General features: G+C 40.5%; 1 protein-coding gene across 5 annotated transcripts in view; it reads right to left on the bottom strand.

The window, feature by feature from the left end:
- Window positions 1–18,273, bottom strand: part of ALDH18A1 (aldehyde dehydrogenase 18 family member A1) — a 46,696-nt gene that overhangs the window by 12,803 nt on the left and 15,620 nt on the right. For 3 of the 5 annotated variants that reach the window (XM_072805935.1, XM_072805936.1, XM_072805939.1), the window contains exons 4-12: window positions 14,258–14,407; window positions 14,066–14,170; window positions 11,430–11,588; window positions 10,916–11,006; window positions 6,458–6,582; window positions 5,239–5,383; window positions 4,156–4,229; window positions 3,011–3,104; window positions 186–406 (exon numbers count right to left, since the gene is read on the bottom strand). In XM_072805935.1, coding sequence (XP_072662036.1) covers window positions 186–406; window positions 3,011–3,104; window positions 4,156–4,229; window positions 5,239–5,383; window positions 6,458–6,582; window positions 10,916–11,006; window positions 11,430–11,588; window positions 14,066–14,170; window positions 14,258–14,407 — 1,164 coding nt within the window. The remainder of the gene's footprint in view (window positions 1–185; window positions 407–3,010; window positions 3,105–4,155; window positions 4,230–5,238; window positions 5,384–6,457; window positions 6,583–10,915; window positions 11,007–11,429; window positions 11,589–14,065; window positions 14,171–14,257; window positions 14,408–18,273) is intronic. The other 2 variants (XM_072805937.1, XM_072805938.1) reach the window with 1 other exon arrangement.

Here is an 18,273-nt window from a genome sequence, read left to right as displayed (position 1 = left end):
GATAGAAACAAAATCAAAAACAAAAAAAAACAAAAAAACAACAACAACCTGAAAAATCTCAAAAATTATCTTTGGGAGAGGAAATAACAAGACTTTCTTACTAAAAAAAAAGAAAACTATCTTTGGGAGACTTATTTCGAGTCCTGAAAACACATTCTTCCCGCACTCCAATGGCAGGCACATACCTGGGGCAGACAGTCAGGGCGGGACTCAAAGATGACTAGCAGGACTCCAATTGGGACAGTCACTTGTTCTAGTTCCAAGTTCTTGGCAATTCGGGTTCGGCGCAAAACACGTCCCACACTATCCTGTGAGGAGGCTGCAATTTGTCGCAGACCGATGGCCAGGCTGTTCAATTTAGATGTGGAGAGGCTTAAGCGTTTCAGCAGAGGAGCTGCGAGTCTCCCTAAAGATGTGTGAAGAACACATGATAAAGGAGCCGCTATGGGTAGATTGCAGCCGCTTTACTGAACACATGGCACTGTGTTAGGAATAGACATGAACTTAGGGACCTTGAGAAGACAATGCCATGCCACTGCTACAGCTTTTCTAGGGGGCTTCTGGCAAGATATTCATCAGGAAAAGGCATGTATACCCATACCCACTGTGCCAGCAATTCCAGTTCCCAGAATTTGTCATTTTGCATTAGCAAACTTGCATGTAATGAGGATAGTTGTCACAGCATTTTTACAATAGAAAAAATCAAATTCAACTTAAAAATTTAAACAATGAGCTATAATGCAGTTATTACAAATAATGTATCTATATGTACTGATATAGAAAGCTGAAAAAGGCAAAGTTATGAAAAAGCATGCATGATAAAATCTTATTTATCAAATGTTGCATATATGCATGTGCACAGGGAGATGTCTGGTGATGATTTCTATCTTTCTGCATTATTTTAATTTTTTCTAATGACTAACTTATTTTTATGATCAAAAGCAAGAATCATGTTTTCTTCAGAAATAAAAACTTCCATGTAAGTTCATATACAGCATTTTCTTTGAATTTAAATACAACCATTTGCATGGTGTGGTTCTCTCTACACACACACACACACATTCATAACACACATATATTCACACAAGGAAAATCATCTGGAATCATATATCACAAATCATTACTATGGTTAATGTTGGAATGTGATGATGAAAAATTCCTCTTTCTTTTTTATAGTCATATCAACCAAGGTAAAATAATAAGTTTTCTACTTAGGAGGGGAGGAACCAATATTAAGAAAAAAGTTAAATCATTTTATCAACCAATTAAATCAATACTTTACTTTTCCCTGTGCGTTAAAATCAAGTTTTGAACAGTGTGTGTTAAATGTTACATTCCAATTTTCCACCTCACAATGCATGCATATTTTCTATATTGCCAAAACTGTTGTAATTACTGCTAAATATTCCACTGATTTGATATAGCTTAATATACTTAACCAGAAGTATGTTATTAAATACTGAGGTTGTTCGCAGGTTTCAGGGTGATAAATAACCCTGCTCCAAGAATTTTTATGTACAGAGCAGTTTTCTCTTCTTGAAATTGTTTTGTTGTTGTTTGTTTTTTAAAGGATTTTATTTATTTATTCATAAGAGACACACAGAGAGAGGCATAAACAAAGGCAGAGGGAGAAGCAAGCTCCATGCAGGAAGCCTGATGTGGAACTCGATCCTGGGACTCTAGGATCACGTGCTGAGCTGAAAGCAGACACTTAACCGCTAGGCCACCCAGGCATCCCCTTGAAATAGTGTCTTAGGATACATTTCCTGAAATGGGCTTACCAAGTCAGAGGGGACCACCATGCTCATGTAAACCCAGGACTTTGTTTTTAAGCCACTGTGTGTTCTTACAAATTTCCAAAGAACTATAACTAGGATCCTAAGTCAGAGGTCTGCCAACAATTAGTTGTGTGACCTTGAGCAAAACCTTTAACCTCAGTGGATCTTAATTCCATTAAAGAACTGGATAAGATTATCATCAAAGATTTCTTCCACTTTTGAAAATCTATTTTATGACTTTCCAATACTGCAAAAATTCAAAAGACCAGATGTAAACTGTAAAGGAAACTCCAAAGCAATACTCAAAGTGTTTTAAGAAATCAAAATAATATTGATGAGCCTTGCAAGGTTTCTTTGAAGGGAACACCACTAATCTGGCTGTTTAATTCAGGGTACATTTATTCAAGAGAAAGAACTCTAAACCCAATAAAATCACCCTCCCACTTTTTAGGGTGGAAATTTAAAAAATTATGAAGAAGAGAAAGACTGAGGGCTGACCTGACTCTACCTAGTTAGCTGCCTGCAGTGTGAGTTCGGCCACGTCACTCACCCAACTATCTGTACCTCAGAGGCATTTGTGGATGGCATCTGCTGTCAGCCCTGGGCAGACTGCGCACTGATTAACTATAAGAGAAACTGCCTTTCATCACAGGCCCCACAAACTACTTACACAGCTATTTTATATGCACAGTCCATATAATCCTGGATCTGTAACTAGCCATATGGTTTTAGGCATATGACAATTTGTTTGTGCTTCAGTTTCCTCCTCTATAAAATAGGGATAATAAATAGCAGCTAACTCAAAGATACCATGTTGTAAAGATAAAATGAAATTTTGTCTGTAACCTTTAGCATGACAACTGGCAACATAGAAAGGCCTCAGTAAGTGTCAGCTGCTATTTGGGGAATGTCCAAAATGATGGGGTGCTCAATCTTTTCTTTTTTTGTCCTGAAACTGCCATAGTATCCATGGCTCATGACTTGTAGCTACAGAAAAAGCCCTATGGAGGGCTGTACTAGAGTATTTGGGAAAGGAGCTGGAGATGGTATGTGTAATTTGAAAAAGCCCAATGAATACTGGCAAGCAACTTTTAATAAAAATGAGTATATGATTTCTTCTATAACAATCTTGTCTTTAGGCACACTTTGATACCAGAATTATTAGTAAAACAAAGAACAAAAACCAGAACAAAATCCTTCACAACAGACTCCAAATCACTTGGTCTCTCTACCTTCTGCCTCTTCCATGTCTTTTTTGTTGGCTAACAGGATCTCATCACGTTGGTCTGTCAACAGATCAGCCAGATGATGGATAATCTCTGCTCTCTAGGAAGAAAGGTAAAACATTAAACAAACAAGTAAACACATTAATCCAAGAAGAATGCACAGCATACTTTTAAATCTACTCCTCTGAATGAGTCAGGTCTTGCTCCTAAATCCAATGTCACTACTGACTGAAATCTCCTTACTTCCTGTCATTCTCCACCACCTAGGCTCTCCTCATTTTTCCTTCTTCTCTCACTAATCTCCCCAATGAATGACAATATCTGTCCCCAAGAAGGGGGCAAGCATTTTGAATCAGCATGATATATCCATCTCTGTATACTCAATATCGCTATATAGTTTACTTCCCAGGTAGGTTTTCTTTTACACAATTATTTATTAAATGAATTCAGCTAAAGGAAGAACACCCAGTCCTGGATGCTTGAAGAGATCCCAATCCTTACTTACCTACCTAGATTAAGAAGTGTGGCAAATTTGTATGATTAATGAAGGAGCAAAGGAAGTGGTTTAAGAGATAAGCTAAAAAAAAAAAAAAAAAAAGAGAGATAAGCTAAGCTCTTCCCTTGCTTTCCTTTCTCTACTTGTAGTTATTTTAAATTCTCTTCTTTCTCAGGCCAAAATACTTCCTAGAAAAAAACCTAAATACACCACTCTCAAATCCATCCTTAACAACACAAGCCTTGAGAAGCCAATCCCCAGCTTCCACCTGACTGCCTTGCATTTTTGGACTCCTCGTGTCTGCCACTTCACTATGGGCAGGACTCTTATCTGAGAGCAGGCTCTTGAGTTTGCATCTAATGGGTACGTTAGGTGATTCAGTTAATCAGTTTTCCTATATTTCCATACCTGATATATAATAGTGAACCTCTTTGGCCTCATCATTTTCATAATGTTTTTGATCAAAACAACATAGTGATGAAAAGCTACCTTAGCCTCAGGCTACAAAGACAAAAGGGAAAATAAAATTTGGAGAAAGAAAAAAGGCAGAATAACTAGAATAACTGTGGGGACATGAGGAATGAAGGAGGAGTCACCCTTGATTCACAGCATGACTCACTCTGAAAAATCAACAAAATTATGTTAGGATTACTACCTGTTCAGGTTCCAAAGTGGCCAACATCCTTCCTCCTGATCGAGCCATATCTCCCTGTTGCTCAACAGTAGGACCTATAAGAATATTTGCAAATATCAGATCATGGACAGCTACCTCAGCATGTACAAAGAACAGATGCTCAGTGTCTTGGTGTGCCTGTTTCCCACAGGTCACTCAGACCAATAAAATGGCAAAAGAATATACAAGACAACTCAGGCATAAATAAAACAAACTTGTCTGTATTTCTTTTTTTTTTTTTTTAAGGGTTTTTATTTATTTATTTATTCATGAGAGACACAGAGAGAGAAGCAGAGACATAGGCAGAGGGAGAAGCAGGATCCATGCAGGGAGCCTGATATGGGACTTTATCCTGGGATCACGCCCTGAGTCCAAGGCAAATGCTCAACCACTGAGCCACCCCGGTGTCCCACTCGTCTATATTTCTAAAGTAGACAATACAATTTACGTCTTGTAGAGTTCTTTCAATTCCACCTTGGCTTATATTCTCTAACATGTTTGCATTTCTGAATGTAGATTATAGGGCAATTCTATCTTTGTGAACAATTGAGCGTACATACCATGTCTTATGCATCTTTGCATCTCTGGGCATCTCTAAGCAAATGTTTCTTAAGAAAATGGATGCTTGGGCAGCCTGGGTGGCTCAGCAGTTTAGCACCGCCTTCAGCCCAGGATGTGATCCTGGAGACCCAGGATTGAGTTCCATGTTGGGCTCCCTGCATGGAGCCTGCTTCTCCCTCTGCCTGTGTCTCTGCCTCTCTCTCTCTGTTTCTCATGAACAAATAAAATCTTAAAAAAAAAAAAAAAAAAGGATGCTTTTATTCTTTAACTTATTGGTTTCTGAGAAAACAGGGAGCCTAGTTGGGCAGGTTAGCTAAATTTTACAAAAGCAAAGCAAATTCCAATTTTCCAAAGAATGTTTGAAACAATTCCATAATTCATAACATCAACACACTGATTTTGTGATCTCTATTCCTAGAGGAGAACTCAGTCTATAGTCTCATCTAGCCATGGTATGGCTACCTATCATCCATATACCATGGGATTCTATGAAGAATTACTTACCTGCAGGCTTTACTTCAGAAAAGAAGGTGCCAACTTTCTTCCCCTCCACGATGTCTGTGATGACATGCCCAGACACCTTTGGGTGGGTTCCGTTGGCAATAACCACAGAAGTGCCACCTTGCAAAGCCCAGAGGGCTGCTTTCACCTAATAGGAGAGGTTAGATCCCAACATGAGATTCAGATCTTTGCAGGTCTCGTCATCCTTTAAACTTGCAAAAAGAGAATATAATGTGGTATTGAACAATTGAAGCAATTTTTTTTTTTTTTAAAGATTTTATTTATTTATTCATAGAGATGCAGAGAGAGAGAGAGAGGCAGAGACACAGGCAGAGGGAGAAGCAGGTTCCATGCAGAGAGCCTGATGTGGGACTTGATCCAGGGTCTCCAGGTCACGCCCTGGGCTGCAGGCGGCGCTAAACCACTGCGCCACCGGGGCTGCCCTGAAGGAATGTTTCGAATAGCTCGGAAGCTCTGAAAACACTCAGCCTGTGCACTCTCTCCCGCCCAACTTCAGCACATGCTACCTAATGATAAGCCAATCTGCCCTCTATGCTCTGTTCCAAGACTCTCTAGTTCTGGAACTCCTAAGTTCTACATTTGACCTACTTGCCTCAACTTAGTGTCCAGCTTGGTGTTTGACCAGAGTCTGATTCTGAGTTCTTTTAGCTTTTGTCTATCTCTTTTGCAGGTTTCTGCCATTGCCACATATGATTCCCTATCTTAAGGGTATTGCTTCTTAGAATAACTTAAGGGAGAGAAGAATTTCTGAAAGACTTCATAAGGCATATTTGGGCTGGGATGCCTGGCTGCCTCAGTCATTGAACTGTGAGACTCTTAATCTCAGGGTTGAGAGTTTGAATCCCATGTTGGGCATATAGATTAAAATTTTTTTTTAAATCTATAAAAACAAAAAAAAGGAAAGAAATATTTGAGTGATAACATTAGAGGACTTATGAATTATGAAAAATATATAGACCTTGCCCTTGACAAGTTTACACATTAATGCACTATGTAACATTAGTAAAGAGAATACATACATAGACATGACTAAACATTGTTATACAATACACATTAAACCCACATTTAGATGCGTGCATATTTAAGTATGTATGTGCTTAGTATTGTAATCATTAGCCCCCAAACACTCACAGAAGTAAAAAGGGTAAAATACTGTTTGGTATTACATCTGTTACAGACAGTAAGAGCATCACACCCTTACCTTGGCTTCCATACCACCCATTCCTACTCTTGACTTGGTTCCAAAGGTCACAGACTGCTGATCTCCCGGATAAAATATATCAATAAGCTTTGCATCATCTGACCCGGGAGGACTGTCAAAGAGACCTAAAAAGTAGACAAGACTCAGTAACACTGCTTTAATGGAAGTGAGTGTCCCCTAAGACAGACCCCCTGGGAACTTGCCAACCACTCTGTACGTGAGTGATCCAGATGAATTGTGTCCTATCAGCTCTAACCAGAAAAGAGATTGAGGGATCTGTATAGTCTACCCATGCTGAAAAGCAGCAACAGGACGACTCTCCTTACATACTTTTATAACCTGCCTTTTTTTTTTTTAAGATTTTATTTATTTATTCATGAGAGACACACACAGAGAGAGGCAGAGAAACAAGCAGAGGGAGAAGCAGGCTCCATGCAAGGAGCCCAATGCAGCACTCGATCCCGGATCCCGGGATCACGCCCTGAGCCAAAGGCAGACGCTCAACTGCTGAGCCACCCAGGCGTCCCTATAACCTGGCTTAATGAATGAATGCTTGCCAGCATCACGGCACGACCATATCCTTGGCACAAAACTTACCAGTCCTGTCCACTGTCTACCGGCAAGCTGTCCTCACCTCTGCCACTGGTACTTATGATGCTGAATTAAGGAAGTAACTGAAAAGGATGACTGGACACTGCAGAAACCGAGCAGCAGCTATACACTATATATACTGTATACTATAATGTGACTATCTCTGAGTGGGATAAAATGGGAGATAGGTTTTATTAACTCTCACAGCATCCTTTGAAACAGCCACTGACCATACTCCCCATGTTATGGGTAAGCTGCTGTGAAGGTTAGGTTGTGTCAGCAGAAGAGTGCAGACTCTTGGCATTCAGTCCAGATTTATCATCACAAAGCCTATGCCCCTTTTATAACTGAATAGAATAACATAAAATACGAGTTACATGAAACATTATATACATACAATCCATGATTTAAAATCTTCACAATTTCACTTGTAAAAAGGACAAGTTGGAGCCTTGGAGAGAAAAATCATAGGCCTGTGAAAATGGAATCACATCAAGGCCTAAGTGGGATGTATACAGGGAGGAACTGCCCAGGGCTGGGGACTGGCTCAAGGACATTTGGTATGTGTGCTGCCGAAGCAAGCGTGCGGCTTAAGGACATTTGGGCAGTGATGTTTTTGGTTTAAGTTACTGCTTTTCCTATGTGATAATACAGCCCTCTCTGCTTCATTATTCCAAATCTCTAACACAAGCCTGCTAAACATGTCCTTGCTGGGAAAAAGGAATCAGAGGAGTGATGAAACCGGTGTGCGGTATGGAATGAAGCAGTGCTAACCATGGCAGCAATTACAGGGAGAGGAAAAACCATTTCTCACAACCTCTGTCCCTCGCATCCCCGTACTCATGGCTCGTGGATTCAGGGCTGGCGTCTTCTCAGTAGGCACTATGCTATGAAATCACAGGCTTCAATTCTGAGGCTGTTCTGGTTTTATACAGAAATAGCACAGGCAATGTTGCACAATTCCAGGCCAAACCTCCTCCAGAGACGTTTGACGAGTACCTAGCATTGATATGCTGCCTACCCTTCTTTTCCCCTTATAGCAGCTTCTCAAAACCGCCAATGATATTTAAAATTCTAATATTGTGCTAAAAATCAACATTCAGTGGATAATCAGGGTTAATATAGCACAAGTCTGATTTTTGTACATCTATATACATCTGTACACGAATATTCATAGCAGCGTTAGTTGTAATAGCTCAAATGTCTATCGATTGCTGAATGGGCAAATAAAAGGGGTATATCTAGAGTACAATATTATTTGGCAATAACAAGAAAAGTACTGATACATGCTATCACCCTGATGGCCAATTTTGATGTTCAAGGCTGCATTAAAAACGTTTACTAGAGTCTAGTTCAAATTGGGCTTTATATATTGATCTCTCAAACTCATGTCCTGTACCTTGCCAGGCAGCATAGAAAACAGGGAAGAGATTTTTAAACCGAACAGATTTAGTTTTGAAACCAGCCTCTGCTAAGTACTATGTGACTTTGGATATAACATTTAACTGATCTGAATTTAATTTTTAAATTCTTCATCTGAATAACTGAGCTAACCTACCTGCTTTGCAGGATTGCTATAAAGATTCAATAAATTAACGTTTATAAAGCACCTAGCACAGTATTTGTGCACAGTAGAAATTTAATAAAAATCTGTTGATTAACTGAAAAGCCACCTTCTCTAGAGTGGCTCACTCTTATGCCAATCTAGCTATTCCTATCCTGAGATTTCAAATTTACAGAGAATTAAAATGCTACCAAGACTTCTTATAGGTAAAGAAACTGACATGTAAGTATGGTATATATCAGACTTCCCACATGGGCAGAAGACAGATCAATCCACCTGTATCTGCCCCTGCCTCCACTAGGCAGCCCCCTGCTCTGTACACCACTGTACACCACTGGAGTGTAAATGGAAAAAAAGTCCTGCCAAAGGAGCCTGTCTTGGGTGTGGGCTGAGGAATTAACAGGTTTTTCTAATCTCCTGGGAATGTAAGGGGGGACTTTGGGATCCTGTAGGGTTAGCCAATTTTAGACGCAGCTACCACATTCCTTATGGGTCAAAATGTAAAATGGGAATAGCTTAAGAAAGTGAGAAGAGTAAATGGAGAATCAAACTGGAGTTAAGAGGGACCCCTCTATGAGGAAGGGAAAAGCAGGGAAAAATAGATTAACATATAAGACCATGGTGGCTACATAGCCTGGACTTCTGCGCTGGCTCCAATTTAATATCATCTGTCTCATGATCTACATTAAAAACTGAAAGTGATCAAAACCACAATGAAATAGCACTTCACACCCACTTAGATGGCTACAACCAAAAAGGCAGATTGTAAGAGGTAAGTATTGGCAAGGATGTGGAGAAACTAGAACCTTCATATAGAGCTGGCAGGAATGCAAAACGATGCAGCTGTTTTGGAACCAGTCTGGCACTTCTTCAAAAGGCTAACCAGGGGGTCCATGGGTGGCTCAGCGGTTTACCGCTTGCCTTTGGCCCAGGGCGCGATCCTGGAGTCCCGGGATCAAGTCCCATGTCAGGCTCCCAGCATGGAGCCTGCTTCTCCCTCCTCCTATGTCTCTGCCTCTCTCTCTCTATGTCTATCATAAATAAATAAATAAAATAAAAACAAAAAAAACCCCAAAAAACAAACAAAAAAACCCAAAAGGCTAACCATACACAGAATTACTAAATGATCTAGCAATTCTGTGCCTAGGTAATCACGTTCGCACAAAAATTTGGACACGAATGTTCACAGTAGCATGTCTGTCCACTAATGAATGGGTAAATACAATGTGGTACCATGTACACAATGGAGTAGTATTTGGCAATAAAAAGAAAAGGAATACTGACAGATGTTGTCGTCGATCAATGAACCTTGAAAACATTATGCTAAATGAAAGACCCCAGTCACAAAGGATCACATATTGTGTGACCTCACTTCTACAGAATGTCCGTAACAGGTAAAGCCATAGAAAGAGAAAGTAGATGAGATGTTGCCTAGGGCTGGAGAGTCGGAGGAAATGAGGAGTGACGGCTAAGGGGTACGGGGTTTCTTACTGGGATGATAAAAATTTTTCTAAAACTGTTGTCAGGGAGCACCTGGGTGGCTCACTCAGTTAAGTGTCCACCATTGGTTTGGGTTGTGGTCTGGGGTCCTGGGATTGAGCCCCACATTGAGCTCTGCATTGGACTCCCTGCCCCATGAAGAGCCTGCTTCTCCCTCTCCCTCTGCCTGCTGCTTCCTCTGCTTGATCTCTCTGTCAAATAAATAAAGAAAATCTTTAAAAATAAAAAAATAAAACTATTGTCAGGGTTGAGCAACTGTATGAATATACTAAAAATCAATGAATTAAATTTTAAGTCTTAAATAGGTGAGCTGTGAATTACATCTATATAAAGCTGCTTTTTTTTTTTTTTTTAATTTATTCATGAGAGGCACACAGAGAGAGAGAGAGAGAGAGAGAGAGGCAGAGACACAGGCAGAGGGAGAAGCAGGCTCCATGCAGGGAGCCCAATGTGGGACTCGATCCCGGGTCTCCAGGATCATGCCCTGGGCCGAAGGCAGGTGCTAAACCGCTGAGCCACCCAGGGATCCCCAATAATGCTGTTCTAAAAAAACAAAACAAAACAAAACCTGAAGTTCCTGGAAATGACAACATTTCAGCATTCACACTGTATCTCCTAGATTCCCTTACCTTCTTTAGAGCCATAAAAACCCTTTGTCAGGCCAAAGGACTCAGAAAATAATGGTCCACAGTAAAACAAAAATAAAAAAACAGAAGGACTCCAACAAAGAGGGGAATTCATGTGCTCACATGTTTAGTATTTAAAACAAAGGCTGAATAAAAGGAAAGGACATTACTTTGTACCTTCTACATCTGAAAGAACAATCAGGAGGTCAGTTTTCATTTCCACAGCCAGACGTGCAGCCAGGCTATCATTATCTTTAACACTAATAACCTGGAATGCAGGTAAAAAGTCAAAAAGTGAGTGAAAGCCATACAGTTCAAGAAGACATTCACAGAAGCACTCTGCTGGTTTTGGCAGGCAAAATTAATTTTCAAGTGTGTAGATAACAGCTCTCATAGGCCCCTTCTGTCTGTAAAACACTGTGTCTACTGGCCACCCCATTTCCAAACATGCACCCTTTTCCATTGCTACACACAAGCCATGCTCATAGCACCATGTGAAATCACTACAGCACCTCACCCTGCAGAATGAGACCCCTTGACTTCAGAAGAGCTTATGCAGCCACTGTTCCATGAGGCCAGCTTCTATCCCAATTTCTCCATCTTGTTCATGCCAAACTTCTGGTGTTAGTACATGCAGCATAGCATGGCATTAGTCTCCAGCATGCTCAACCCTTAGGAATACTTTACCCACATTTACCCCCTGGAGATCACTATTGGGCTCAGCAGGGGGTACAACAGCATCATTTGTGTTGACAATGGGGACAATGTTCATTCGGAGGAGCTCATGAAGTGTTCCATTAAGGTTCCGGCGCTTCTGCTCATCGTGGAAATCCAAGTTGGTCACCAAAATCTAAAATTAAATGGATCAAAAATGTAGAAAGGGGGAAAATTATGAATGTCCCAGCAACAGCATACAAAAGATGCTAGGAGGAGAGGAGTTAAACTCTAGGTTTCTGGATCCCATACAGATTGCAATGGAACATACATCTTTGGATGTTTAACCAATTCTTTTAAAGATGGGGAAAAAAAATGAATCACTTGGAATATTTAAGGATGCTCAAGACTTCTTGTAAAAGTACTTTAATTCTCAAAGAGCTGTTAAATCTCTTCTATTTACTGAATTTAAAAAATTAATGTATGAACTTTCAAGAGACACACTTTCAGGGAAGAGATGGCCATCCATTAATCTCTAAAATATCTCTGTATTCTAGCATCTGATTCAGGAGCTGGCCACAGTAGGCACTGAAATATCTGGTGAGTGAAAGATGGCCTGCTCTGCTTGGAGAAGTTTATGGGACAAAACAGAATCAGGCTGGGCTGCCACTGTTGCTCTAGTAGCTGACCGTTGCTGCACTTAGCAAAGACTATCTGAGTAGTGGGATTGGTCTGAGAGGTTTATGAAGGTGAGTCTTTAGCCACAAACTGAAAGAAGAGCTAGACAAAACTTAGTTCAGGGAAGAGCCCTAAAAGAGAAAAGTATGTGAGTGGAGAAGGGAAGTCTGTTAGGATACAAATCAATTTCATTTTTATGAAGAAAAAATAAGCTGCTGTACTTAAGGTTAAAATGTGACAAACAACCTGGTAGAGATTTCCAAAAGCCACTTATAGTGATCTTTTTTTTTTTTTTTAAGATTCTATTTTTAGAGAGGGAGAGAGAGAGTATGAACGTACATGTAAGCAGGGTTGGGGAAAGGAGGAAGAGGGGGAGAATCCCAAGCACACACTGCTGAGTGTGGAGCCCAATGCCAGGCTCAAGCCCAGGAACCCAAGATCATGACCTGGGCCAAAATGAAGAGTCAGATGCTCAACCAACTGAACCACTAGGCACCCCTGATAATGGTCTTTAAAACAGGGTTACTAAAGACAACAAGAAACCACAGGAGAGTGGGACATCTGGGTGGCTCAGTGGTTGAGCATCTGCCTTTGGCTCAGGGTATTCCCAGAGTCCTAGGATTGAGTCCCACATCGGGCTTCCTACATGGAGCCTGCTTCTCCCTCTGCTTATGTCTCTGCCTCTCTCTCTCTCTGTCTCTCATGAATAAATAAATAAAATCTTAAAATAAATTAAAATAAATAAATAAATAAAAATTAAAAAACAAATAAAAAAAAACTCAAAAAGCATCATACCCGGGAGAAAAAACCAAAAGCATAGTCACTGGACCTAAGTTTCCTCATTTGGCTCCAGACACTTTTAAAACACTAAAGACTCAAATTATCATTGGATTGTGGATAAGAGAGGTGATAATTGTGGCTGACAGAAATTGAGATTTCTATTATATTTATGCTAACAGGAAAAAATCTAAGAGAGTGGGGTCCCCAGCTACAGACAACAAGTAGGCAAGTCCATGCCTTTCTGCTTCAGTTCAGTTACTCAATGACACTTTGGAACAATACTACAATATCACTGTGGATAACACTGTGAGAATTATGGAGAAAACAGAAAAAGCAGTAGGAAATGAAAAGACCAAAGACTTGAAAGGTATGTACAACAACATCAGATATGTAAAATAATATCTGTGTAAATGGTAGGATCAGGGGCAGCAAAGGCAATAACTTGGGGAGTTCAAAATTTTTCAAATGTTTTGTGAAGTGACTGTTAGTTGTTTTGTGATATTTACATGTTTTCTAGTGTGTAGTTGTACTGATGACTAAAGATATAACTGAAAAAAAATTCTGGAAATTTAGGTAAAAAATGTGGTAAGAAGGTTCTAGAACATTCAGGGGTGACCACTCACTAAAAATGTATAATTTCCGTAAGGACTAGAACCATGGTTGATTTGTTTACCACAGTATCCCCAATGCCTAACACACTTTTTGGTACACCGTAAGTGCTCAATAAATATTTGCTAAATGAATGAAAACAAACCACAGACATTACTCTTTTTTTTGAATGCCTGATAGAAATTTATTATACAAGGCAATCAGGTACAAAGAGAAGCAACCCAACGAAATAAAGACATCTAACTTTATTGTCTTTAGGAATATAAACACTTATAGTAGTAGCCATTAAGTGTTACTAGTACAATAACAAATGCTAATAACTACTGGGAATGACACTACATTAAATGCTTTTCATATATTTTCTCATTAACTTCTTCCAAAGACCCTCTCAAGTAAGCCCTGATATTACCTTCTTTTTTTCAGATGAGGAGACTCAGGCACAAAAAGGTTAGACCTCAAGACTTTCTCCAGACTTCCCAACTAACAAGTAGTAAAGTCAAGACTGTATCCTAGCAGTCCGGCTCTGGAGCCCAGCTCATCTTTCCTTTGTTCCATGGGAATCATCCTTATAGGTCCTACACCTCTCTGTAAAGGTAAGCCTCTCACCTGAGCAGCACAGATGCTGTACTGGGTAAACATGGCCTCATATAAGGCCATCAGTCCACTCTGTCCGGCGGCTGCGCAGGCTCGTGCTTCTAAGACTGGAATTGCCTGTAACACACAAATAGATATAGTGCAGTTGGGAGTGAGGGAAGGAGGCCTGTGGACCCATTAAAGGGCTGGGGAAGTAACACTCACCATCTCTTTCAGCTGGTTCTGCCCCGAGTGCAGGGCCTGCCGCACACTCTGAGACAGAAGGATCTCATGGCGCAAGCGTTGCTTGCCAAAGGCTACGGCTCCACTGGTCACAAGCATCATCTCTCGGCCTTGATTCTGTAGCACTGACACCTGACATTGAGAAAGGAAAAGGCGCAAGTCCCTATATCATCTCTTTCCTTTCTTCACAAGAGACTCAAGTAGGACAGATGATGGAGTGGATCCCAAATGCTGGTTTAAGGACCAGCACTGGGCTGGCTTTGGAAGAACCACCCAGGTTGTTTTGTAAAAATACAGATTCCTAGATGCTAACTCAAATCTGGTAAGTAGATAGCAGACAGGTATCAGGAATTTTGAGTAAGCGGATTCTGCTGTGCAGGCAGCTTTGACATCCACAGCACTTGATGGTATCCACTGGGAGTCTATAGTATAGAAGGCCTAATTGTTCCAGAAAAAGAAGTCTGGAACTAGGAACTGCAATGTAAACTTAGCAGATGGCTTATTAGGTTCTAAGACATGATCTGGGAGATTGAGGCTCTTTCTGAGGTATATTGATCCCTATGGGTCATCTTAGGCTAGACCAAGGACAGATGCTGACCCCACTCTGTTCTGTCTGCCCAGACCAGCTGTCGTCACTTTGTTCCCTACTTTGGACAGATGTGCATTGAAAGAATCAAAGATTCAAGCTACAAATAAAGTCCGTATTCCTAATGTGTCCCTTCTTCCTGATGTTTGAGCCCTCTCAGCTGGCTCAGGAACTCAAACACCTATGATGAATCATTTTGAAAAATAACTTTTTATCATACAAAATTTCATACTTGGGGTGCCTGGCTGGCTGTCAGAGGAGCATGTGACTCAATCTCAGGGTTGTGAGTTCAGGCCCCATGTTGGGTGTAGAGATTACTTAAAATGAATAAATAAATAACTTAAGAAATATTAACAAATGCACTATACAAAAAAGAAAATTTCATACTTAACCATAGTGGTAACAATAGTTTTATAATTCCCCGTGTACCCATCGCCGAGCTTCAACAACTATCTCTCATGCCAATTTCCCACTCTCTAGTCCTGCCTTTACAGCCAGCTCTGCCATTATTTTAATACCAATCCCAAGCACCAGACATATTTCATCTATAAATATTTCAGCAGTAACTGCTAAAAGACAGACTATATATGCATATATCCAAAAAACCAGTGTTACCTAAAACATTTCAGTATCTCAATAGAAAAGATCCAATCAGTTATAACAGTGCTCCAATCGTTTTTTTAAAATTTTTATTTATTGAGAGAGTAAGCAAGGAAGAAAGAACAAGGGGAGGGGCAGAGGAAGAAGCCAACTTCCTGTGGGGCAGGGAGCCCAACGTGGGACTCGATCCCAGGACCCAGGGATCACGATTTGAGCCGAAGGCAGACGCTTAACCTACTGAGCCACTCAGCTGCCCTGCTCCATTTTTTTAGCTTGCCAAATGACAATGACTGAGGAACCCAAAGATGGGAAAGTCAAGTCAGAATACAGTTATGCTCATTAAGGCCCTCTGGGACTCAGCCTGGGCCTCCAAGACTGGTAGTATTTGTATCTGCTGCTAAGTGCAGTGTGAATGGTGCCCTTGGAGTTGTGCAACCAAGCGGTTCTGAGGAAGAGGAGGCTCTAAGAGTGGATTCCAGGTGGGAGACAAAGGCAGGAATGAATACGATATGCTGGTGGGCTAGGGAGGAAGTAAGCTTGAAAGTAGTGGTAGTGGTCTTGCCAGGGAGAATGGGAAATAAAGTAGATCATTCTATTAGGCAGGAAGTCATGTAAAGGAATTGTGTTTCAGTCTTGAAAGCAGATTGAAGGTTTTGAGCAGAGGAGAAGCTTGATGAAAACAGTGGGAAGACCCTGGTAATGGTTTGCTTAGGTCACCAATTAACCATGGACCCCAGGGACAGGCTTTCTAGATCAGGGCACTACTAATACATAGAATCAATGGTCTTATCCAAGGCATTTGATCATGTTAGATGGACTCAGGAGCCAATGTAAAGTGGCTTCCACTGGCCACAGATTGTAAGAACTGAACATCAATAAAGATTTAGGCCCATTCACTTGATTATTTACTGCTTTCAACAATCACCTAATTGCTTTGGGAGTCCCAATTCCGGCCCAAGGGCAGAGATAACAATTACACATTGGTAAAGTCTCTCACAATATGGCCCTTTTATAAATATCTGTTATAATGATCTGGGGTACCTGGGTGGCTCAGCACTTAAGCATCTGCCTTCAACTCAGGTCATAATCCTGGGGTTCCATGTCAGGCTCCCTATTCCGCAGGAAGTCTGCGTCTGCTTCTCCCTTTCCCCAACTTGTGCTCTCTAATACAATAAAACAAAACAAACTTTAAAATGAATTGATCCCATCCAAACTCAACTGAATACACTGAACTGAATCTCAAGTGCACATGGAACTTTCTCCAGAATAGACCACATACTGGGTCACAAATCGGGTCTGAACCGATACCAAAAGATTGGGATCGTCCCCTGCATATTCTCAGACCATAATGCCTTGAAATTAGAACTAAATCACAAGAAGTTTGGAAGGACCTCAAACACGTGGAGGTTAAGGACCATCCTGCTAAAAGAGGAAAGGGTCAACCAGGAAATTAAGGAAGAATTGAAAAGATTCATGGAAACTAATGAGAATGGAGATACAACCATTCAAAATCTTTGGGATGCAGCAAAAGCAGTCCTAAGGGGGAAATACATCACAATACAAGCATCCATTCAAAAACTGGAAAGAACTCAAATACAAAAGCTCACCTTACACATAAAGGAGCTAGAGAAAAAACAGCAGATAGATCCTACACCCAGCAGAAGAAGAGAGTTAATTAAAATTTGAGCAGAACTCAACAAAATCGAGACCAAAAGAACTATGGAACAGATCAACAGAACCAGGAGTTGGTTCTTTGAAAGAATTAATAAGATAGATAAACCATTAGCCAACCTTATTAAAAAGAAGAGAGAGAAGACTCAAATTAATAAAATCATGAATGAGAAAGGAGAGATCACTACCAACACCAAGGAAATACAAACGATTTTAAAAACATATTATGAACAGCTATACGCCAATAAATTAGGCAATCTAGAAGAGATGGATGCATTCCTGGGAAGCCACAAACTACCAAAACTGGAACAGGAAGAAATAGAAAACCTGAACAGGCCAATAACCAGGGAGGAAATTGAAGCAGTCATCAAAAACCTCCCAAGACACAAGAGTCCAGGGCCACATGGCTTCCCAGGGGAATTCTATCAAACGTTTAAAGAAGAAACCATACCTATTCTACTAAAGCTGTTTGGAAAGATAGAAAGAGATGGAGTACTTCCAAATTCGTTCTATGAGGCCAGCATCACCTTAATTCCAAAACCAGACAAAGACCCCACCAAAAAGGAGAATTACAGACCAATATCCCTGATGAACATGGATGCAAAAATTCTCAACAAGATACTGGCCAATAGGATCCAACAGTACATTAAGAAAATTATTCACCATGACCAAGTAGGATTTATCCCCGGGACACAGGGCTGGTTCAACACTCGTAAAACAATCAGTGTGATTCATCATATCAGCAAGAGAAAAACCAAGAACCATATGATCTCATTAGATGCAGAGAAAGCATTTGACAAAATACAGCATCCATTTCTGATCAAAACTCTTCAGAGTGTAGGGATAGAGGGAACATTCCTCAATATCTTAAAAGCCATCTATGAAAAGCCCACAGCAAATATCATTCTCAATGGGGAAGCACTGGGAGCCTTTCCCCTAACATCAGGAACAAGACAGGGATGTCCACTTTCACCACTGCTATTCAACATAGTACTGGAAGTCCTAGCCTCAGCAGACAACAAAAAGACATTAAAGCCATTCAAATTGGCAAAGAAGAAGTCAAACTCTCCCTCTTCGCCGATGACATGATACTCTACATAGAAAACCCAAAAGCCTCCACCCCAAGATTGCTAGAACTCAT

Source organism: Canis lupus, chromosome 29 (genome assembly GCF_048164855.1).
Source record: "Canis lupus baileyi chromosome 29, mCanLup2.hap1, whole genome shotgun sequence".
NCBI classification, from domain to species: Eukaryota; Metazoa; Chordata; class Mammalia; order Carnivora; family Canidae; genus Canis; species Canis lupus.
Note: the sequence above shows the minus strand (reverse complement) of the source record. Positions and strands in the feature narration are given on the sequence as shown.